Genomic DNA, 24,816 nt, shown 5'->3' with positions numbered 1-24,816 from the left:
GGGTATGTGTGTGGTGTCCAATTTAAAAATATTGGACATCAAAATCTCAGTGAAACTTAATGATTCATAACAATAGTGTTTTTGTAGGAAAATGATTCATCTTATATAGTTTCTATTCTTTTATATGTTATAACATGTCACGTTTTATAATTATTATAAATTATAAGTTTATAAGGAAATTTGAGTCTATATTGAATGGACTTCTTTTTTATTATGAACTTGCATATTACCTATGTCAAATATCCCTTGATTTCTGAGTGGGGACATCCTTTCAGTAGGAAACAAGACCAAAGCATCATCACCAATGGATTAATTACCTAAGTCTCATTTTCGTGATAGCCATATGTTAATTTTATACTATAGAAATGAGACAGTGTTGCCAGACATAACCAAGTGTTGCTTATTCATAGCAAGTTGGGAACCACAGTTTATTACACTTAAGTTATAATGGAAGAACACCTAAGTAAATCTCTGGGAAATATATATATCATTCTTATATATAAAAAAATAAATATTTTTAATAATAAAGTATAAAAATGTTCACATTTTTTTTCACTTTTCTTATCAAGTAATAAGTACAGGTTTTGTTTTCTATTCCCCCTCTTTATTATTTCCTATTAATTTACATCTGTTTGTTAGCCAAAAAGCCTAAATTAAGTATATGGCTAGAGTGAATATTTCTGTGATCCCAGATTTTCCACTTTATTAATGGACAGTTTTGTTTTTAATTTCATAGATACCATTACAGCCATGTTAGACTGCAGAGATAGGCCTGTTCTTCAGGCTATTTTTCTTAACAGTAATTGCTTTGAACATCTCATACGACTGCTACAGAACTGCAAGGTATTTTTCTATTATTACTATTATTGTTGTCTTTGATTTTAAGAAGCGGTTATTTTGTTTATGTTTTGATTCTATTTTGAGCATAACTATAACTAAATTTTTTTATTGTGGTAAAATACACATAACGTACAATTTACCATCTTAATCATTTTTAAGTATACAGTTCAGTGGTATTAAATACATTCACGTTGTTGTCGCAACCATTACCACCATCCATCCCCCATAACTCTTCATCTTGTAAAACTAAAGCTCTATATCCATTAAACAACTCTACATTCTCCTCTCCGTTCAGCCCTTGGCAACTACTGTTCTTGCTGTCTCTGTGATTTTGCTACTCTAAGTACCTCGTATAGGTGGAATTGTACAGTGTTTGATTTTTTGTGACTGGCTTATTTCATTCAGCATAATATCCTCAAGATTCATCCATGTTGTAGCATACTGCAGAATTTCCTTTCTTTTTAAGACTGAATAGTATCTCAATGTATGTATACATATGTATATACCACATTTTGTTTATTCATTCATCTTTTGATGGACTCTTGTGTTGATTCTACCTTTTGGCTATCATGGATAATGTTGCTATGAACATGAGTATACAAATATCTCTTCAAGACCCTACTTTAAATTCTTTTGGGTATATATCCAGAAGTGGGTTTGCTGGATCATATAGTAATTAAATTTTTAATTTTTTGAGGAACCACCTTACTGTTTTCCATAGTAGCTGCACCATTTTACATTGCCACCAACACTGCACAAAGGTTCCAGTTTCTCCACATTCTTATCAACACTTGTTTTCTTCTTCTTCTTCCTCTTCTCCTTCTCGTCCTTCTTCTTCTTCCTCTACCTCCTCTTCCTCTTCCCCTTCCTCTTCTTCCTCTTCCTCCTCCTCCTCTTCTCCTTCTTCCTCCTCCTCCTCTTCTTCCTCTTCTTTTTTTTTGATAGTAGCCATCTCAATGGATGTGAGGTGGTATCTCATTGTAGTTTGATTTGCTTTTCTCTAATGATTAGTGATGCTGAGCATCTTTTCATGTGCTTACTGGCCATTTATGTGTCATCTTTAGAGAAATATCTATTCAAGTCCTTGGTGCATTTTTTAATTGGGTTTTTTAGCTTTTTTGTTGTTAAGTTTCAAAGTCTTTTTTGTTATGCATTGTTAAAATTTAGTATGAGCATTTGATGGCATATGTTTTTGCACTTTTGTTTCACTTAAGATTATTTCATTAGCATATTCGTGTGTTATGATTTTAATATTTACATGTTATTATATTGAGTGGATGTACCATAGCTTACTTAACTATTCCCTATTGGTAAATTCTTAATTTGTTTACAATTTTGTTTGTGATTACATAACCCTTTAAAGTTTCATAGAACAGAATTCTATTTCTAGTACAATTATTAGATCAAAGGGCATAAATTTTTTTAAATAGAGAACATTGTGTGTAAACTTATAAGTGGAAAATGTAGAAAAGTAGAAAAATAAAAATACTATTAAGGTTCTTGATGTATACTTCCAATTTGCTTATTTTTAAAAGTTTTTACTAATTTACACTTGTAGCAGATTTGTGTGTAAGTACATAATAACTAATATCTCTGATTATTATATGTTTCCATAAATTTCAAGATGGTACCAGAAACCTTCTTGAGAAGCCTTTGAAAGTAAAACTACTTCAAAGAGCTTTTACCTTTCTATTTGAAATATTCCTTTCATGAATTCCCTGTTGAAAAATACTGGGGATCCCTTCTGATTCTGTGAGAATATTCCAGAATAAGAATTTTAACGTCAGCTCCTTGAATTTTTCCACTCTGTTAGGAGGGGTATCCTTGAAAACATTTATGTCACTATATTGCTTAACTTATAGTAAAATTGTGAAGAATAGCATAAAATAGGAAATAATATATTGATAAAGTAAGTCATAATGAATATTTATGAAGTCAACAGAAGTACCAAATTATCACTGTAGAGTCAAGATCTCTCTGTCCGCCTTTTAAAAATCATTCTTGGGAAAGAAATCCTAGGGAGGTGAAAGCAGCATAAGAGAAATGTTTATAAAACCTTCTGTTTGTTGTAAAAATGCAGCGTGGCTTTATCAGTTATAAAGACAACTTCAGTAATAAAGGCAAGATCTCACATGTGCATTTATACAGTATATGAAACTAAGACATAATTAAAAATCTCTATCATATCATGGTCAGCAGTATCTTTTAAAAATACAGAACTGTTTGACATAGCGGTCATGATGGTGAGCTAATATTTACTCTTCTATGTTATAAGCCAAAGTTTCTTATCATTTAGATCTAGAAACTTGCTGGTAGTCATACCATTTTAAAATTTAAGTATTTGTTACCATTTATCACATTTTGTTTTGAAACAGGAAATGGTAGAGAAGAAACCAATTTCAGAGGGGAAAACTAGACTTTGGGACCTGAGCCTTCTCTCCTGGCAGTAGTCTTTATTTGTGGAATATTCTAGTCAGACTCCCTGTAGATTCCTCACTAAACTTTAGACTCATTAAGTGTTTTTTTTTTTTTTAACATTTTTATTGGAGTATAATAGCTTTACAATGGTGTGTTAGTTTCTGTTTTATAACGAAGTGAATCAGTTATACATATACATATGTCCCCATATCTCTTCCCTCTTGCATCTCCCTCCCTCCCACCCTCCCTATCCCACCCCTCTAGGTGGTCACAAAGCACTGAGCTGATCTCCCTGTGCTATGCGGCTACTTCCCACTAGCTATCTATTTTATGTTTGGTAGTGTATATATGTCCATGCCACTCTCTCACTTTGTCCCAGCTTACCCTTCCACCTCCCTGTATCCTCAAGTTCATTCTCTAGTAGGTCTGCATCTTTATTCCCGTCTTGCCCCTAGGTTCTTCATGACCTTTTTTTTTTTTCAGATTCCATATATATGTGTTAGCATACGGTATTTGTCTTTCTCTTTCTGACTTACTTCACTCTGAATGACAGTCTCTAGGTCCATCTGCCTCACTACAGATAACTCAGTTTCGTTCCTTTTTATGGCTGAGTAATATTCCATTGTATATATGTGCCACATCTGGACTCATTAAGTTTTAAAAACAAGGGGGGGGCCTTCGTTGGTGGCACAGTGGTTAAGAATCTGCCTGCTAATGCAGGGGACACGGGTTCGACCCCTGGTCCGGGAAGATCCCACATGCATGGAGCAACTAAGCCCGTGTCCCACAACTACTGAGCCCACATGCCAGAGTTACTGAAACCCGCATCCCAGAGCCCGTGCACCGCAACCAAGAGTAGCCTCTGCTCACTGCAACCAGAGAAAAGCCTGCATGCAGCAACGAAGACCCAACGCAGCCAAAAATAAAATAAATTAAATAAATAAACTTATTAAAAAATATAATAAATTAGTTAAGATGATTTAATAAAAAAATTTTAAAATAATAAAAACAAGGGGGAATGTTTGAAATAAACTGCCCAACTCTTTTATTATAGTAATGAGGAAATGTGTCCTAAGAGATTAAGTGATTAGCCCAGGGTTTAACACTAATATATGATGGAGGTAGGATTTCTTACCCAGGTATTCTGACCCTAAGTTCATTGTTATATGTAGTTTTGTAACTGTATTACTGGTACTTAAGGTCACTGTTTAGTCAGTAGAAAAAATGTTTTCTGTGCACTAAATATAAGAGAATTATAGGTTTTATTTACTGTATATACAAACATGTTTGATGGAGAGAGGTGATATGATTTATGAATATATAAAAATGTTTGGCATCTTGTGAAAACTTAAGTTCCCAGATGTGTTATAGAATGCTACAGATGTCTATGATTGATTTCTGTTTAAATTGTTATTTGTTAATAAGGAATGAATCATTTACTCTTTTATACAGTAATACAGAATCAAGACAATTCCTCATTTAAATATTCACACCCATTGGAAGCATTATCAACTAACGCTTAAAGTGTCATAAACAATTTATGAATTACACAGAAATCTTTAGGGTGACTGTTGCAGTTTCTATGCTTTCTTTTTGCATGAGATTCACCAACCAGTTTAAGTACACATTAATTTCCTTGAGTATTTGTGTAAAGACTTCTGGGCTTGTCAAAATGAGTTTCATCATACTATAACATATTTAAAATACAGTTCCATGAAATCATATATTTAACTTTTATGATAGGTATGATGAACTTTAAATATTTAAGAATTATTTTGTTTTACTATATTGAATTTTGAAAGGGGGATATGCTTTGAGTTAATGTAAGTTTTTTTTAAGCTGTTCAAAAATATTTGAATTAATGTGAAGAAAATAACAGCAAATTTCTAGTAGCAAAGAGTAGAATTCAAAACCATTACATGGACTTTAGCACTTTGCTAGTTGAAATCATTTTTTCAAAAATATATTGTAAATATATAAAGTTCCATTTGAGGACTTAAGTCATAAGATTCTGGAAAGCTTTTGATATTGTGGTGTCGCTCATCTTCTTTGATTTGTTTTCTTTAATTTCTTCTCTTTCTTCTCCACATCTACTCCTTAAAATCAACTACAACAAATTTATCATCATGACAGTCTTAGTAAGAATGAGAATTTATGAAAGGAGCAACCAAGGGATACTTTATGGAAAAGATTGTTAGGAGTGAATAGACAAAATGGTGTAGTTGAAAGCCTGACTTTGGGAATCAAATCTGTCTGGATTTATACACATTGTCTTAGTGACCTTGAGCAAGTTTCTTTTCATTTTTAAAAAAATAGATATTTATTTATCTTCTAGAACAATACACAATCAATATAGAGATTTTGGAGGAAAAAAGCATAAAAATATTTTTTTACAAAGCATATATATAGTATTTAAAATGTTGCAAAATATACATAATATTTGCATATATATTTTTAATGTGGATGTATTTTCCTTTACAAAATTGGAATACTACTGAATATTTTTTTATTCTGCTTTTAATTGTGTTATATCATGAGTCTTTCCATATGCCATCATATTTTTCAAAAGATTGCTTTTAATGACTGCAGGTATTTCAACACAGCAGTTCTCAAAGTATGGAATCCCCAAGATCATTTTAGGGAGTCTGCGAAGTCTAATCTTAACAAAATTTCTTTTTGAAGTTAATTTTCTTCTTAAACTGTAACCAAAACAACATTATAAAAGTTTGAACGCAAAAGCAGATAGGAGGGCTTTCCTGGTGGCACAGTGGTTGAGAGTCCGCCTGCCGATGCAGGGAACACGGATTCGTGCCCCAGTCCGGGAAGATCCCACATGCCGCGGAGCGGCTAGGGCTGTGAGCCATGGCCGCTGAGCCTGCGCGTCCGGAGCCTCTGCTCCGCAACGGCAGAGGCCACCACAGTGAGAGGCCCGCGTACCGCAAAAAAAAAAAAAAAAAAAGCAGATAGGAGAGTTCATCTGTCTTATCTTAAGTCAGACATTTAAAGAGATTTGCAAAAATGTAAAAGCAGTGCCATCCTCACTAAGGTATATTTTGGAAAATATAGTTATTTTTCATAAACATGTTTTTGTATAAACTTGTAATGGATTTATTTTTTGAATAAATAAATATTTTTTAAACGCCTTGATTTTAATTTCTGATATGGTAAATATTGATAGATGTAACCCACATAAATAAAAGTTCAGTTCATTGGGGTTCTCAGTAATTTTTTAAAGAGTGTTAAGGGGTCTTTAGACCAGAAAATTTGAGGATTTCTCTTTCAACCTATGGATGAACCATAATTTATTAACGTATTCTATTATGTTGATACTTGACTGGTTTCTAATTTTTTGCTGTTGTAAACAGAATTGAAGTGAGCATTTCTTTTCCAAAATCTTAGTGTCAATTTCTGACTGTTTCTTTGAGTAGATTCCTAGAAATACAATTACTGATTTAAAGAGTAAGAACTTTTTAAAAGAATCCTGATATGGATTGCTTTCTGGAAAGACTTTACTTATTTTTACTTTCATCAGTTTTGAGCAGTCCTGTGTTATTACACCTAGACAATATGGAATATTACTGTTTTAAAATCTTTGGTGATAATAATAATACCAGCATTCATTTATTTCACCCTTGTTGTATGCCAGTTTCTAGGCTAATAACCTAACATGGATTATCTCATTTAATCTGCACGCCAATTTCATGATATCTTATTCTTTTCATTTCTGAGAAAACAAACTCGGAGAATTTAAGTAGTTTTCCTTAAAACCAGACAGCTTATAAGTAGCAGAACCAAGATTCAAATGCAGGTTTCTGATTCCAAAGCCTGTATTGTGTACACTAACCTATTTTTAGGTTTAGCGTTACTTATGCTCTTGCATACCTTACTATTATCCATTTTATTTTATATTGCATTTTTTCAGCACATTACTGGATTTTTGTTTTCAATTTCTGAAATGATAGTAGTTCCTAAGAAGAACTTCCTTCTTAGGATGCTCTTGATAACTCCCTTTATAAATCTAACTTTCTCTCCCTTTTCACTCTCATTTGAATTATTTTCCTCTTTACCCAAACTGACTGAGATCTTTTGGGATGCTGGGTTTTATTTATGTAAGCCAAACTACTTGATTCTTTCATTTCTTTCAGAAAAGGGCAGTTTCAATGTATGTCAGAGGTAATCCTAATCCATCTTTCTACTGTACAGAGTAATATAAATTATGCTCAACTCTTGATAATTTTGGAGAATACTGTTAACAAAATTTTTAACAAAATGTGTGGTCAGATAAATTTGGGAAATACTACACACTGACCTCCCTTGTCAAAGTACACATTAGCATATTCGAGACTCTGAGGAGCATTTCCAGAAAGACCCCTTTTTAAAGTTAGTTTAATAGCATTTCACACACCTATGTGGCTGCAGAACCCTTACTATACATTATTTACTACAGTATCTTTAGTCTGTCTCAATAGCAGTTTCCTTCTCTTCTATGAGTCATTCCCTGCTGATTCTTTAAGAATTCAGGAATATTAACTAAGTATTCCTAATAATTATTTAATTATTGCTGTTGTTTCTTATTTTGGTAACTTTGAGTTTCAGAGAGAAATAAATGATAATTAATTACATAGTTTATGAACTAATGTTAGTTAGTAATCCAAAAAGTGGACAGTTGATTGTCATTTTAAGAGTGGTATACTTCATGAGTGGATTCTTGGATTTATTTCAAGAGATATGGAAATCCATTTAAGCTTCACTTCTGCTTATAGGTAACAATTTAATGTTCTTTCTCCATTATTCTTGTCTCTGTTTTTAACAGCTATTTTTAAATGCTAACAGTAAGGTGGCAGACAAGAACGAGAAAGACCTTGCCAACAAATTACTGACAGAAATGAATGAGGACCAGGTATCTACAAAGCCTGCATCTTGTTTCAGCTGAAGTCCAAAATCAGTCAATGGGAGCACCTATTCCTGTACTTTTCTTCTTATATTTTAAAGTATACAAACATTATCTATTTCTAATCTTCATTAATTATTTTTGAAAATTGTTGAAAAATTTAAAAATAAATGCTTTCATCTAAAAGATAAATATATTGAAATTTTGGTGAGGGATATAAACGATCGATTGACAGGATTCCATCTATGTATGTGTGTCTTCTTTTCAATTTGAGGAAATATAAAGTACAGGAATGGAATCCCAATATCAGTGCTGTCCACCTAGTGATGACTCCATATTTTGGGGGCTTCTTTTTCTAAGCATTGTGGTGTATTGGGACCTTAGGGCTTTGTTCGTGAATATGTTTGATCAGTTTTAATATCTTGATTCTTTGCCTCTTGTTGACAAATGATTATTACAATCAATGGACAACCCAAATCTTGGAGGAAGGGAAGAAGATGCCGAGCTCTTTGAGTCTTAATTTAGCATAAAATTTAACTTTTTTCTTTTCTAAAAACTCACCTTTACACGGGTATAAGGCAGACATATACAATTTATCTTGCTTTTCACAATACATTAGGCAATTTAGTTTGGCAGAAACTACCTATAAAAATTGCTTTGTTATTTGTCTTTCCCAGAATGTTTGTGAGAGAGCTTATGTGATATCTTTTATTAACATATTATTAGCATTATCTTAATGTCCAGGTGTATAAATAGAGCTGTGGTATAAAAAGAGACATGATAATCTATTCTCTTCTGGATGTCAAATATCAATTACAGGCTACCGTTCTGGATTTCCATATAAGTGTTAGTTCCTCTTAAAGTCTTCTTATATATATTTATAAAATGTTATAATAATCTCTTAGAGGTTGACAATTAGTATTCCTGATTATAGGTACTGTGATGCCTAGTCCTCTACAATAAAGTCAAGAAAAAAAATCTTAGTTTTATGATATTCTGTATGCAGAATGTTTAATGCATATGATGTTTATTACACATGCAATATGTTTATTTTTTGTAATAATGTTTAATAAACAAACAACATCAACAAAAACCAAGATACCAGCTTAAATAACTTGCCTGAAAATGATAGAGCTGAGCTCACAATGACAAAGATCTAATCAGTCCCCCTTTACTCAGATCATTTTTAGTGGGAGGCAGAGAGGAAAATTCTATTTGTGGGGTAACGAGCTTCAAGTCATAGTAATATATTACCAAAAGCAGATTTTGGGGTAATTTTTACAACTTTCTAGTAATTTTTACAACTTTCTAGTCCTCACACTATGCTTTCATGGTTGACTAAGTCTGTTGATATAACATTCACGTTCAGTTTTTTTACATTGTTGATGTTCTATTTTGTTTTTGTTTTTGTTTCTTTTTCTATGAATGTACTGCCCTGAAATTTAACACATCTCTTCTTTATAATGAAGCTTAAACAGAAATAGACAAAATGGAGCTGGTATTTATTTTTTCTTACAACTTCTGGCATTAAAGCTTGCCTTCTCAAAAACATGACAGTGCTTATAGATACATATTTCATTTTCTGTTCTGCCTCAAATTTCTGCATTTTATATAAAAATAGATGTATGTTATTGTTTGCAAATGTGATTGATTGATATATGCACATACCATTTCATTTATAAAACAGGGTTTGGAAACTATATAGATAAGACTGTTTTAGACATCTTATTATACATACTAATGAAATTTTAACCTAGGAAGTTTCAAGTGTATTTTTGAAGGAAAATTAAAACATACAAGAATTTCCCATGATAGCCCTCCCTCCCTTCCTCTTGAGATTGTCCATTACTTTTTAAAAGCATGTTTAAGCTTGGTGGGTTTTTTCCTCCTTAAAGCATTTTAATATAATGAGTGAATGTAACCTTATTCTTCTTGACATATGGCTTATTTTCTGTCAAGTATGTAACTTTTCTTACAGGTTTTAGTGTTTCAGAGATCCATTTCATTGGAAGAGGAATGTATTGCATGTTAAATATTTTTTTGAGGTTTTCAGAAGAAAGGCTTCCTAACTGAATACAAATCTTGAACACATTTGTTAATTTCTTACCTTTTCTTCCTCCTCTGGTAGGTGTTTCAGGTACAGTTGGATTGTTTGGCTGTGTCAACCATTCAGGCTTTGACAGCAGTAATGAACAAATCTCCAGCTGCTAAGGTAAAACATATGTCCTCAAGCTCTAAAATGTTATCATAGATATACCTGTTTTCACTATATAATTCCCAAAGTAATGTATGAAAGTATAAAATACATAAGGTTTCACTCATGAAATAATTCACAAAATATCTCATCTTTGTGTAGGAATCACTTTGCCGATAATTTAAAAGACAGATGCCTATGGGCAGTACTTTGGGATTATTTAAAGCATTGATGACTGACTGCAAGCTCTAGGGATTTACAGCATCAGTCAACGAATGGGAAGAGAGCACTGGTGTTGAAATGTTGAAAGGATCATTTTAAGTGATTATTTGATTAGTGCATTTAAAGAATTAAATTTTATATCATAATTTTTCTTCATTAATAAAATCACTCTTTCACTATTTGGTCAGTTTATGACCATCTAGAATATGAAAAATTTTCACATGTGAACAGCCCTGTCAATTTGGGACTTGTTTTTCCAGATGGCCTTGGAAATTCTGCTTCTTTGTTTGTAGTCACTGACCCTCAGGATTTTCTTTCCCTTCTCATTCACTACCACTGACTCTGCCCTGCAGTCCACTTATGCTGATTCTGTGCTAGTAGTTTTCCCACTGAGTACTTTTAAGGATTAGTGACATCATCTGTGTAAAATGGTAAGCAGAGTGCCAGGCACAAGGTAAGTGCTCAATAAGTATGTGTCTATAATTATTTTTACCATTTTACCTTCTTATCCACCACTTCTAATATATTTCATTTAGTACCAGAAATAAATGAATTATTCCTTGTTCCCTAAGCCATGCTTTCAGTTGTATTTCTTACTTTCTATTGGTTTTTGTTAGGAGACTGACTTTCCCTATAAATGTTGCTATATATAACTCATGGTTAAATTCCTGCTGAATAGGCTTTTACAACTATCACAGGCTGGCATGGAAGTCTAATCTCCATTTATAATAGTTACTTAAGGAACAAATTATTTTAAGTTCTAAGTAATTGGTTTATGAATATAATGGATTGCCTATACTGTATTATGAAATTCAAACCTGAAATGATGTCCAGGTCTTTTTTAAATATAATTTTTTAAACTATGTTATGTGTTGCATGGCTTAAAATTCGAAAGATTATTTTTTAAAATGCCTTTTGAAGAAAGACTTTTTTCCTATCCTTGGCCCACAGTCAACTAATTCCCCTTCCTAGAGACAACTAGTCATACTTGTTTAAATCTTTTGATTTTATAATGAGTGTATATATTTTTGCCTAACTTACTGGACCAATTCAGTATTGCTAGTTTTTTTTGTGTTCTTTACATTTTACGTTATGGCTTTTGGTACCCACTAGTCCAAGTGTGACTTAGAGCTTATTAAATTGAACTTCGTGCTCCAGATAATTTAGATCATTTAGATATTGGGTTGGCCAAAAGGTTCGTTCATTTTTTTCCCATAAGATGGCTCTAGTAGCACTTAGTTGTCCTTAACTTCATTTGAAACAGTTTTGCTAGATTGTATGACACCTGTCATATCAGAGTGCATTTTGAAAAGAACTTAACAAAATTGGTGAATTTTTGTATAGCCATTTTAATATTGAAGATGGAAGAACAAAAGCATCATTTTCGGCATATTATGCTTTATTATTTCAAGAAAGGTAAAAACGCAACCGAAATGCAAAAAAAGGATTTGTGCAGTGTATGGAGAAGGTGCTGTGACTGATCGAATGTGTCAAAAGTGGTTTGCGAAGTTTCGTGCTGGAGATTTCTTGCTGGATGATGCTCCACGGTCGGGTAGACCAGTTGAAGTTGATAGTGATCAAATCGAGACATTAATTGAGAAAAATCAACGTTATACGCCGGAGATAGCTGATATACTCAAAATATCCAAATCAAGTGTTGAAGACCATTTGCACCAACTTGGTTATGTGAATCGCTTTGATGTTTGAGCTCCACGTAAGTTGAGCGAAAAAACCTTCTTGACTGTATTTCCGCATGCGATTCTCTACTTAAACGTAATGAAAACGTTCCATTTTTAAAACAAATTGTGATGGGTGATGAAAAGTGGATACTGTACAATAATGTGGAATGGGAGAGATTGTGGGGCAAGTGAAATGAACCACCACCAACCACACCAAAGACCGGTCTTCATCCAAAGAAGGTGAGGTTGTGTATATGGTGGGATTGGAAGGGAGTCCTCTATTACGAGCTCCTTCCGGAAAACCAAATGATTAATTCCAACAAGTACTGCTCCCAATTAGACCAACTGAAAGCAGCACCTGACAAAAAAGCGTCCGGAATTAGTCAACAGAAAATGCATAATCTTCCATCAGGATAACACAAGACCACATGTTTCTTTGATGACCAGGCAAAAACTGTTACAGCTCGGCTGGGAGGTTCTAATTCATCTGCCGTATTCACCAGACATTGCACCTTCAGATTTCCATTTATTTAGGTCTTTACAAAATTCTCTTAATGGAAAAAATTTCAATTCCCCAGAAGACTGTCAAAGGCACTTGGAAGAGTTCTTTAATCAAAAAGGTAAAAATTTTGGGAAGATGGAATTATGAAGTTGCCTGAAAAATGGCAGAAGGTAGTGGAACAAAAGGGTGAATACATTGTTCAGTAAAGTTCTTGAAGAAAATGAAAAATGTGTCTTTTATTTTTACTTAAATACCGAAGGCACTTTTTGGCCAACTCAATACAAAGAGCAGAGGGAAAACCGTACCCAGGTTTTTTGGCCACTACTCAAAATTGCCAGGAGTCTTTAATCTAGTTCTTTGAGGCTACTGACTCCTTTATTCCTAAAGTCTCCTCACTTTTTCTCCATTTTTGTTTTGATTTCAAGTAATATTGTACTAATAACAAATCAAGTGAAGAAAGTAAAGGTATCTGCAAGTAGTATAACAATTTTATAATACACAGTCTTTGCTAATTCCATTTGTTTTACATTTTGGTATTTTATTGTAGCATTGTATTCCAGAAGGTATATGGAATATATTTAAGATGAAGACACCTGACTTAAGAAAACAGAAATATTGAACTCATAATATTTTAATATTGTTAATTAACTTAAATGGGTATTACTCAACATTTTTAATATTCTAACAAATTCAGTCTTTGAAAATCTGTTTTGATGTATTGATTTCTCCTCTCTTAGGAAGTATTTAAAGAAAGAATTGGTTATACACATATGTTTGAAGTATTAAAATCACTGGGTCAGCCACCCCTGGAACTACTTAAAGAACTTATGAATATGGTGAGTTTTTTTTAGCTTTATTAGAAGAAGTTCCATCATTTTTGTATCAAAGATGGTAACTAACCTTTTGTCTCTTATGTTGCTTTACAGGCTGTAGAGGGTGATCACACTTCAGTTGGAATTTTGGGCATTAGTAATGTCCAGCCTCTCTTGCTTCTTATCCAGTGGCTTCCAGAGCTAGAATCCCATGACCTGCAAATCTTCATCTCTGATTGGCTGAAAAGAATTTGTTGTATTAATAGGCAAAGTCGAACTACTTGTGTCAATGCAAACATGGGAATTAGAATCATTGAAACCCTTAATTCCCATTCTTCCCTCCATCGAACTTGTGCTGAGAACTTGATTGCACTCCATGGTTCATTGGGGAGTCAGTCAGTGAGCTCAGAAGAAATCCGTCAACTACTAAGATTGTTGAGAGTGGATGAATCCGAGTACATTCACCCCTATACCACTCTTGTAACTCGAGCAATCCTGACAATGGCCCGAAAACAAAGTCTAGAGAGTGCACTGCAGTATTTTAATTTGTCACATAGTATGGCAGGAATTTCTGTGCCTTCCATACAGAAATGGCCAGGGTCTGCCTTTTCTTTCAACGCTTGGTTTTGCTTAGATCAGGATCAGTTGACTCTTGGCAATGCTAACAAAGGAGGAAAAAGAAAACAATTATACAGGTACTGGTACAAGTTATGGAATATAAATGAATACTGTCATAATATATGCTGTGATTCTTAAACAGGAAAACGTTTTTCTTAGCATCTATTTTTTTATTCCTCGAATACCTTTTTTTAAAAAAACTTTTATTTTATTTTTATTTATTTATTTATTTATTTTGCGGTAGCGGGCCTCTCACTGTTGTGGCCTCTCCTGCTGCGGAGCATAGGCTCCAGACGCGCAGGCTCAGCAGCCATGGCTCATGGGCCCGGCTGCTCCGCGGCATGTGGGATCTTCCCGGACCGGGGCACAAACCCGTGTCCTCTGCATCGGCAGGCGGACTCTCAACCACGGCGCCACCAGGGAAGCCCCTATTTTATTTTATTTTATTTATTTATGGCTGCATTGGGTCTTCGTTGCTGCACGTGGGCTTTCTCTAGTTGCAGCGAGTGGGGGCTACTCTTCATTGTGGTGCACGGGCTTCTCATTGCAGTGGCTTCTCTTGTTGCGGAGCACGGGCTCTAGGCGTGCAGGCTTTGGTAGTTGTGGCACACGGGCTCAGTAGTTGTGGCTCGCGGGCTCTAGAGCGCAGGCTTAGTAGTTGCGGTACACGGGCTTAGTTGCTCTGCGGCATGTGGGATCTTCCCATACCAGGACTCAAAACTGTGTCCCCTGCATTGGCAGGCGGATTCTTAACCACTGCGCCACCAGGGAAGTCCTAAGCATCTACTTTTTAAATGTACAACAATTTATCTGAAGCCTCTCCTCCTTAGGGTGTACACAGTTTAATTATAAGTGCTTTGTTGCTTTCATAATAATAGTTGTATATCTCAAATATTTTGCTAGTTAAGTTCTGAAACTAATTTGGAAACAAAGTTCCTTCTTAAAATTATTGTAAAAGTGGAGGAAAAAGGAATAGTAAACTTGAAAATGAATGGTGATTTCTTTGTTCTATTGAGGATGCTACTATATATTTATATGAAGGACCAGAAAAACCTATGTGTTTCCAAACTTAGTTACTTCAGTAACTAATACATTTTAATATGCCTTGTGATTTTTTAAGACTTTATTCATTCTTTCTGAATCTTATTTGGAAGAATTTTGAAGATTTGAAAGTTTATAGTTTTGCTAGAGTTTGCTAATGGCATTCTGTGTATAAGGCTACCTTTTATAATTTACTAAACTGCTATGCCCAAAAAAGATTTAAAAATCAAGTTTGAGGCAAGGTGGGATTGATGGTGTGTGACAATAGAATGTAAGCCACAGTGTGTTTTGTAAAGATATTCATGGTGAAGTTATGGTTTTGTGTGCCCCAGTGATGATGAAACTGTACAACTGACTTCAAAAGTTCTGATAATACATACTTTTGTTAGCTTTTTTACAGGAAGTGGCATGGGTTTTGAAGCTTTTATTACCCATTCAGGTATGTTGGTTGTGGCAGTGTGCACGAAAAGAGAATATGCAACAGTTATGCTTCCTGACCACAGTTTCTGTGATTCCCTCTGGGTAAGGCTTTAGGGCATCACATCTAACTTCTGGATTCTTTCCTTTAAAAAAAACACATGTTTGGTGTGTGTACATCAGGTGTTATCATCTGCTTGTTGAGAGTTGATTAATTTTATGTTAAAGTTCTATTCATGTTGAAGTTTACCTATAAAGGAGTTAATACCATTTATCATAATCTCAGCGGTAATCATTTTTCTGCTAAAAAATTAGATTGAAATGTTATATTTCTTTCAAGTTTTCTAGAATCAAATTTGATTTTGAATTACAATTTAAAATGAGAGCAGAAATTGTTAAAAAACAGTGCATTTCTGTTGCTTTTCTTAAAAAATAAAATGCTTCTCATTAGAAACATTAATTCTAAAGAACACTCATAGACTTGGAAAATGCAGAAAAGGTACTATGTTACAATTGTGTGTAGATTTTCTAGAATAGTCAGAAGGTCTTTTATAGTACTACAGGCAAAATTGTTACTTTAACAGCATCATTTTAATCAGCGTTTAATTATGCTTAAACTTACTGTTCTACCTTTCACACAAACTAGTTATATAGTAATACTCTGAAAACATTTGTTATTGCAAAGACTTAATGTAATTTTTACTTTTTAAATATATGTTTTACTTTACCAGCACAACATAACCATTGTTCACATGCCTGGAAAAAGGCCCTTTGGTCAGAGCCTTGTATATATCTATGACAATGGACAGCAGAAGGTCTCTGCCCCTCTGAGATTTCCTGCCACGAATGAAGTAAGCACATCTAACCTACTCTTTTTTTTTTTTTAATAAATATTTATTTTATTATTTATTTATTTTCCTTTTTTTGCGGGGTGGTCGTGTCGGGTCTTAGTTGCAGCACATGGGATCTTTGTTGAGGCATACAGGATCTTTCCTTAGGCACACGGGTTCTCTCTAGTTGTGGTGTGTGGGTTTTCTCTCTCTAGTTGTGACGTGCATGGGCGACAGGGCACGTGGGCTCCAGGGCGTGTGGGCTCTATAGCTTGCGACACGCGGGCTCTCTCATTGAGGCGCGCGGGCTTAGTTGCCCCATGGCTTGTGGGATCTCAGTTCCCTGAGCAGGGATCGAACCCGCACCCCCTGCATTGTAGGGTGGATTCTTTACCACTGGACCACCAGGGAAGTCCCTAACCTACTCTTTATGGGACCAGTTGATTGCAAACTCTTGAAAATGTTTTCAGTTTAATGTATAAGCTTCTGTTTATTCTAAATATGTGCCTGTAAGTCTTAGTGTTTTCTGCATACTAAGATATAGTAAGTTAATATTTAATTCTGTTAGCCTGTCGTCATTAGATGAAGTCAGACAACATATAATAAAAAAAAACAATTCAAGGAAGAAACAAATGTAATTAAAGTCTTAGAAGAATAGACTCATAACAGGAAAGCCAAAGAAATTGAATAGAGCAGGACAAAGGATCATTTAATAAAGCTCTCCAGGTATACCAGATATTTAGATGCACTCTTTTCCATCATCGAATTTTTCATTGATTTTAAAACAATAATGAAGAAACCTTAAATATTTACATTGTAGTTAGGGATAAGATAGAATTTATTTACTGAGATGATTCTTAAGCAACATTAGTGTGAAAGTTCTTTGAGAATTTTTGGACATTTTTGAAAGGGCCTTTTCTGAAGATAATGGAATGGATTCGATTATTTTCCAAGTCCTTCTAGGATTCCAGTAATTTCTTGTTGCTGTTCATGTCTATGATCACTTCAGGATAATCTGTAATTAGCAGTATTATACTGATGTGTAATTCTCTGCTTATAAATTTTAAGGGAGAAAGGTGGTTTTCTCTACTTTAGAATATAGTGAAGTAAAAAAGCTTTTACTAAATACTCATTAAAATTAAATGAGTAAATTAAATTATGAGTAAATTAAACTCATTAAAATGCGTAAAATTAAATGAGTAAATTAAATTTAGTAAATGAGTATTTACTAAATACTCATTAAAATTTAATTACTCATCAAAAATTCAAACTTTACGGAAGGATGTAAAGTGAGTTATAAAAGTAATGCATCCAAATCCCATAGGCCAAATGTAACATCTGTAATGATATCTTATGTATACACACACATGCACACAGCATGATCCACTAAAAACAAAACTTTGTTTTTCAGTGTATTGCTTAATTTTATGTACTGTTTTATTTTAAATATGAGGATAGAGATTTAATTAAAATGTGTAATTTATTATATTTGTTTGTTTCTTACTTTTAGCCTTTTATTTCTTGCTGCATTGGTTCAGCTGGGCAAAGAACCACCACTCCTCCACCATCCCAAATCCCAGATCCACCTTTTTCTTCTCCCATTACCCCTCATCGAACATCATTTGGTGGAATTTTGTCATCAGCTTCCTGGGGAGGAACAATGGAAAAATCAAAGTTGATTACCAAATTGATATCAGCTGGAACACAAGACAGTGAATGGGGCTGTCCCACATCTCTGGAGGGTCAGCTGGGGTCTGTTATCATCTTCTATGAAGCACTGCAGCCTCTTCAGGTGAAGGCATTATATTTAGCAGGTGAGCATGTACCATCATACTGCCTAATTAAACTGAAATTGTTTTTTCTGTTGCCTAAATATATTCTGAAGAATATATTTGATCTAAAGAATGTACAGTTGGCCATTGAACAACTCTAGGGTTAGGGGTGCCAATCCTTCATGAAGTCAAAAATCCACATATAACTTATGTCGGCCCTCCATATATATGCAGTTCCTTTGTATGCATGGTTCTGCATCTGCGGATTGTGGTACTGTCTATTTACTATTGAAAACAATCCACATATGAGTGGACCTACACAGTTCACCTCATGTTGTTCAAGGGTCAACTATATTTGTTTTAACTGGAACTGAAGGGAAGAAAAAGCCCACCACACATCATACTTTTACTCCCCTTAGCTTTATTGAGATATTGACATTATAACATACATAAGTTTAAGGTATGCAATGTGCTGATTTGATACACGTATACCCTGCAAAATGATTACTGTAATAAAGTTGGTTAACACCTCCATACCCTCACATAATTACCATTTTTTAACGTGTGTGATGATAACATTTAAGATTTACTCTCTTCACAACTTTCAAGTACATTATAATTAATTATAGTATACTATACATTTTTTGATATGCATAAAAAAACAAAACTTTGAGAAATATTTCAAATATCATCCATAATACTGCCTGTGTTAGTCTATTAGGACTGCTATAACAAAATACCACAGACCAGATAGCTTAAACACTATTTTCTCAGAATTCTGGAAGCTAGAATTCAAGATCAAGTTTCCGTCAGGCTTGGTCTCTAGTGAATCCTCTATTCCTGGCTTGTAGATGGCTGCCTTCTTGCTCTGTCCTCACATGGAATATGTTCTCTGTGTGTATGTGCAGAGAGAGATCTCTGCTGTCTTTTCCTCTTCTTGTAAGGGGCCCTATTGAATTAGGGCCCGACTTTTATGACATCATTTAGCCTTAATTACCCCTTACAGGCCCTATCTCCAAATACAGTCACACTGGGGGTTAGAGCTTCAACATAGGAATTTTGAGTGGGCGAGTACACAATTCAATCTGTAATACTGCCGGTGCTTTTGACAGATTTTAATACATTGATGAAACAAAGTGTAAGTTTGTCTTCATAAGAAGTCACACAACTGATTCTGGAGTCATATGAGTCTTATTCAAAACTTGTCATTTTTATAATTTATATAGTAATATATCTGAAGAATTCATGAAGGCATTAGAATTAGGAGCTCTTGGATAAAATTACAAGTTTTTGTTTTCGCTTTTACTTTTTCATTTGGCTCTGATTTTACTTTTATTTTTTGGGTTTTTTTTGGTTGTTTTTTTTTGCAGTACGCGGGCCTCTCACTGTTGTGGCCTCTCCCGTTGTGGAGCACAGGCTCCAGACGTGCGGGCTCAGTGGCCATGGCTCACGGGCCCAGCCGCTCCGCGGCATGTGGGATCGGACCGGGGCGCGAACCCATGTCCTCTGCATCGGCAGGTGGACTCTCAACCACTGCACCACCAGGGAAGCCCTTGGCTCTGATTTTAAAGATACACACTGGTTGTTATTGGATCATAACTGTTTGCAAAATTCAGGAGTTAAGCCTATAAGTAGTTATGTACATTAACTCTGCAGCTTAGCTTATTATTTGTCAGAATGTCTTTTTTTAGATTACATGGAGTTTTGAGATGGATGTCTCTGTCCACACTTAAAAAGTTTGTATTAGAACCTTGTCGTTACTTTAAAACTCACCAAAATATTTGAAGTTGACCTTTAATCTAAATAAATTCCAAGTTAATAGTAAGTCATTTAGTGTAGTCATTATAGCTATATAGTTTGGATTTTGCTCTTACAATTTTCCTACTTAAAATTCTACTCTTATAAATAATAATTATTTGTTATGTATTATAATGATTATTTTTAATGGCTACATAATATTTCATTAGATTCATAATGCATGATTTACTTAGGTTGTTTATAATTTTTAATAGTTATAAACTTCAAAGATTAAATATGATGAACTATTGTACCAATTTTTTTTTTTTTTTGTATTTTGATGGATTTGCTTATGATAAGTTCCCAGGATAAATATTCAAAGGGTGTGAATATTTTTATAGATCTCAATACATGTTACCTACTCAGTTTTCATAACGGATATAACAATTGACAGTGCCTACCAGTAACACATAAGTATATCCAACTCACTACAGCCTCATTAAGATGGAATGGTAAATACTGTTTCCTCCATTTTTTGATGTCAAATGGAACCTTGCTTTAATTTGTAGTTTTGTTTTTGTTTTTTTTTTTAGTAAGGTCAAGAGTTTTTTCCTACTCATTTGCTGTTCCATTTCTGTGATATCTATTCACATTATTGATTGGTTGTTTTGCTGTTTTATCTTACAAATTTGAATTGTTTTACATTTGATAAATGTATAAACTTTGTTATGTTTTATATTAGTTTTTAATGCTATATAAAATTTCCTTTCTGTAGTAGAGATTGATCTACCCCCTCTCCGAACTTTACTAGGTGTTAGACGAATTGGATGTGATATAAAAATAAAGTACATTTTGGCTAATGTGTTTTAACTGTGTTATATAAGAAGCTTGAAACAGCTTAATTAAAATTTTTTTTCTGATTACACAGACCTGAGGAGGCCATATATATTCAATGATTTGTGTGTGTATGTGTGTATAAATAATTTTCAGGTCCAAACTGTTTAAGCCCTTGGAAGTTTCAAGAGTCTGACATGGCTGACCTGCCTGGTAACATCCTTCTTCACTACACTGCAAAGGTCAGAGTAAATGCATGGACTGTCCATCTAGCTGTAACTATGCTGTGAACTAAAATTCCATTTTTATTCCTTTTGTCATTTCAGTGGGTAATTGAGAAGAAGGGGCTTGAATTACTGTTAAAAATTATTAATTTTCAAAAGAAGATGAGAAGCAGTAAAAATTAAGCTGCAGTTCTCAGCTGTGGTTCAAGTGTTATCATTATGTCATCCCAGTCGTATGAATGGAAATGGTTATAGTGGGAATTTGTACTAATGAATCAACTTCAGTAAATGAAATTGTTTAAATGTATTCTTCTTTTTTGGAAGGAGAGTTGAAACAGAATTGTGCTCAACTTTTTCTTTGTTTATTTTTTAAATTTTTTGGCTGCGCGGCTTGTGGGATCTTAGTTCCCTGACCAGGGAATGAACCTGGGCCCTCGGCAGTGAGAGCGCAGAGTTCTAACCACTGGACTGCCAGGGAATTCCCTGTTTATTTTTAAAATGTGGTTAACAAGAAAACAAAAGAAATGTTTACATCAGAAGGAGAAGAAAAGCTACATATACGCATACCATGCCCAGTCCTTTTTCCTTCAAGAAAAGTCGTTTATCTAGTGAAAGTAATTGAGGTTAGCAAGGGCTGAGGGAAAGATCAAAGGTAGAACTGGGAGGAAGAAAAGGGAGAAGTGGCATAAACAATATTAATTGCCTTCATTATATTTAATGTTACTTTAACCCAGAAGTTGCTTCTGTTGTGTGATATTATACATCATAGACCTTTCCCCCGCTAGTTGAACCAGCTAGTACATTGTCATAATTTATTACTTTGAACACTTGTTTATGTGTAACCTAATAAAATTTACTTGTCAGGTGGTATTTCCCCTTAACTTTTAATTTTGATTAATTTCAAACCTAGAGAGAAGTTGAAAGAATGGTAAAGTGAAATCCTGTATACTCTTTACCTAAATTCACCAGTTACTAACATTTTGCTGCACTTGGTCTTCATCTGTCTATCTCAAATCATTTGTGAAAGCAGATCAACATAGCAATCAAGACACTTTACTCCTAAACTTTACAACATAATCATTAACCTCCCTGAGAAAATGATCAATAATTCATGTCCTTTACAACCCATGTTCAAATTTTCCCAGTTTTCCCCAAAATATTTGTTGAGCCTTTTAAAAATTTAATCTTGGATCCATTTGAACATTGCATTGGTTATAATATCTCTTGAGTCTCTTATTTTTTATTTGTTTGGTTTTTATAATACTTTTTCCCAAGGATATACATGTTTGTTTACCAAACTAGATTTTAAGTTATTTCCTGGCAGGGACTATCTCTTTCTTTTTTTCCTCCAGGGACTATCTCTTATACTTATTTTCATTACAACTATTCCGTATAGCTGGATAGGAAATAATTGGACTTAATCTCACTAATCGGTGACATGTCTAGACATGTGATGACTAACTGAGTCTTTTTGGCATATCCTTTTTTCAAAGTAACTTTGATTTTAATAATATTAAGGTTGAATTTTTACTTTTGGAAGTAAAAATTCTGTAATATTTAAAATAGCTATTTTTGGTCACAAAACCGGATATGACAAATATATACAATAAAACAGTTTATTGGAGGAACATTTCTTGAAAATGGTAACATATCATGATACAAGAATTCTGTGGTTAAATAACGTTGAGGGAATGTTGCATTCTGTATATCCTTCTTGGAGATGGATTATACACTTGAAAAATTCTGCTTATAAAGAAACTAGTTCACATTTGTTTTATCCTACTTTTTCACCAGTTATTTGAACATAGAACGCATTTTGATTTTCATTTCACTTATTAACAAGTGGTAGTTTGGGAAAAGCTACTCCAGGAAATTTTAACAGTCAACAGTTTTTCATCTTTGTACTTATTTGTAGGAGGTGTTTAACCATCAATTTAAAAATTTTTGAGTGTTCTCTTTGTGCCAAGAGTTGTCTGAACTTTTAGGATACAAAGATGAGTAAGTTAAAACCTCTGGCTTTAAGAAGCTTACAGTCTAAAGTGAAATAAATGTGTAAAAAATAAGTGCAATATAATTTTATAAGCATTTTTTAGCTACCATTTATTCGGTGTTTACAATGTATTAAGCACTATGCTAAATGTTTCACATGTACTGTTTCACTTAATCTTTACAAAAGCTCGGAGGGTTATGTTCTACTCTTTGTATCTTTTCTAAGCTCTAGTTGTCTGAGGCTGAGGAAAGATAAGTAACTTGCCTAGCCTCATAATTCTAGTTAATACCTAACCTGTTTAATGCTTAACCACTATACAATATTTTTGTGTTGGAATTATATACAGAATACAGTGTGGGTACAAAGGAAGAGTGGTTGGTTCTTCCAGGAGGATAGAATATCATAGAAAAGATGGTTTGATTTGTGTTTTAAAAGGCGGAGTAAAGGGAGGGATGTTCAGTGAGCAACACCTACAAAGGCATAGAATGTAAAGCTGGATTCTGTGTGTATTTGGGTATAGGTCACTGAGTGGGAGCAGTTGGCCAGAAATGAAGTTAGAGGGCCAAGTGGAGGCCAAATCATAGCAAACCTCTTATGCCAGGCTAAATAGTAGGCAATGGATAGGATTTTAAGAAGAGTGATATGATCAGGTTTGCATTTTAGAAAAAGGTCTTGAGCTACAGTGTCAAAGTTGGATTGGAGAGAGAGACTGGAGGCAGTCATACCATAGGGAGATTACTGTGTTTGGACAGGTCATAGATACATAGTACCAAACTAAGGTAGTAATTGGAGAAAGACTTTTCTGTCTCGGAGACTAATACAGTTTACATTGAGTTAAATGTAAACTCAATTTACATTTACTTTATTAAATCAATGTTTCTCAGTTGCCTTAAGAGAAAAGCAACAACCACATCATCTGTGCTAAAATTTGTAGGTTTCTTTATTTTCTTTTGGTCTGGGGATTAGATTCAAGAATGTTTCATTATCTGCCAGTTCACAGGTTACATGTGAGGTTCCCTGGTTTATAAACCTTTATGGAAGTTAACAAATAACTTTAACAGTTTCTAGAGTTGCAGACAAAGCTCTTAATTTGAATATAACTAAAATTGTCAGTAATATAAGGGAAAATAATGTCTTGTGCCTGTGGTTTGATTTTTGTATTGTGATATAATTTTCTGTACTAATGGGAATAAAACATTGAATTTTTTAAAAAGTCAAAAATCTGTTTGCATATATTGGTTTAGAATAGAAGGAATTTTAAACTGTGTGATTGGTAAATGGTAAGTTCTAGCTAATCCTTATCTGTCAGATGACAAGCAGCAGTGACCTGCATTTGATGAGTGAGTGCATTAGAATCTAGTCCCTGATTCTTTTAAAAGACTATCAGAGAATAGTAATACTAAACTTAATATTGTAAGCATCTTATCCTTGACTATACTATATACCTTTTAAAATTATGGTGAAATGTTCCATATATAGTTAAAATTATGTTTTGTCTTCATTGTTCTTAGCTGTTTGCCATATTTTTCTTTTATTTTTAGGCCTGCAAAAATTCAATCTGTCTTGATTTATCTACTAATTGTTTGCATGGAAGGTTAACAGGAAACAAAGTAGTAAACTGGGACATTAAGGTAAGTTAATGATGAACGATGGGCAACGTATTATTTAAGTGTACTGATCCTTTAAAAACTTTTGTCTTTTGAGCACCACCAGATTGATCTGAATAAGTCCTGTTTAAAATGTTTGCAGATACACAGTTTGAAGGATAATAAATAAGTAGTTGAATGACTATTTG

At 33.9% G+C, this 24,816-nt stretch overlaps 1 protein-coding gene across 1 annotated transcript in view; it reads left to right on the top strand.

The window, feature by feature from the left end:
• The window catches only part of NBEAL1 (neurobeachin like 1), a 182,322-nt gene that overhangs the window by 56,050 nt on the left and 101,456 nt on the right, over positions 1-24,816 (top strand). The window contains exons 10-19 of the mRNA XM_060302023.1: positions 737-843; positions 8,072-8,158; positions 10,278-10,361; positions 13,484-13,582; positions 13,673-14,253; positions 15,607-15,739; positions 16,366-16,485; positions 17,975-18,278; positions 20,964-21,049; positions 24,563-24,652. Of these exons, the coding sequence (XP_060158006.1) occupies positions 737-843; positions 8,072-8,158; positions 10,278-10,361; positions 13,484-13,582; positions 13,673-14,253; positions 15,607-15,739; positions 16,366-16,485; positions 17,975-18,278; positions 20,964-21,049; positions 24,563-24,652 (1,691 nt within the window). The remainder of the gene's footprint in view (positions 1-736; positions 844-8,071; positions 8,159-10,277; positions 10,362-13,483; positions 13,583-13,672; positions 14,254-15,606; positions 15,740-16,365; positions 16,486-17,974; positions 18,279-20,963; positions 21,050-24,562; positions 24,653-24,816) is intronic.

Source organism: Globicephala melas, chromosome 7 (genome assembly GCF_963455315.2).
Source record: "Globicephala melas chromosome 7, mGloMel1.2, whole genome shotgun sequence".
NCBI classification, from domain to species: domain Eukaryota; kingdom Metazoa; phylum Chordata; class Mammalia; order Artiodactyla; family Delphinidae; genus Globicephala; species Globicephala melas.
The sequence above is the reverse complement of the archived record's forward strand: the minus strand, read 5'-3'. Positions and strand labels throughout refer to the sequence as shown.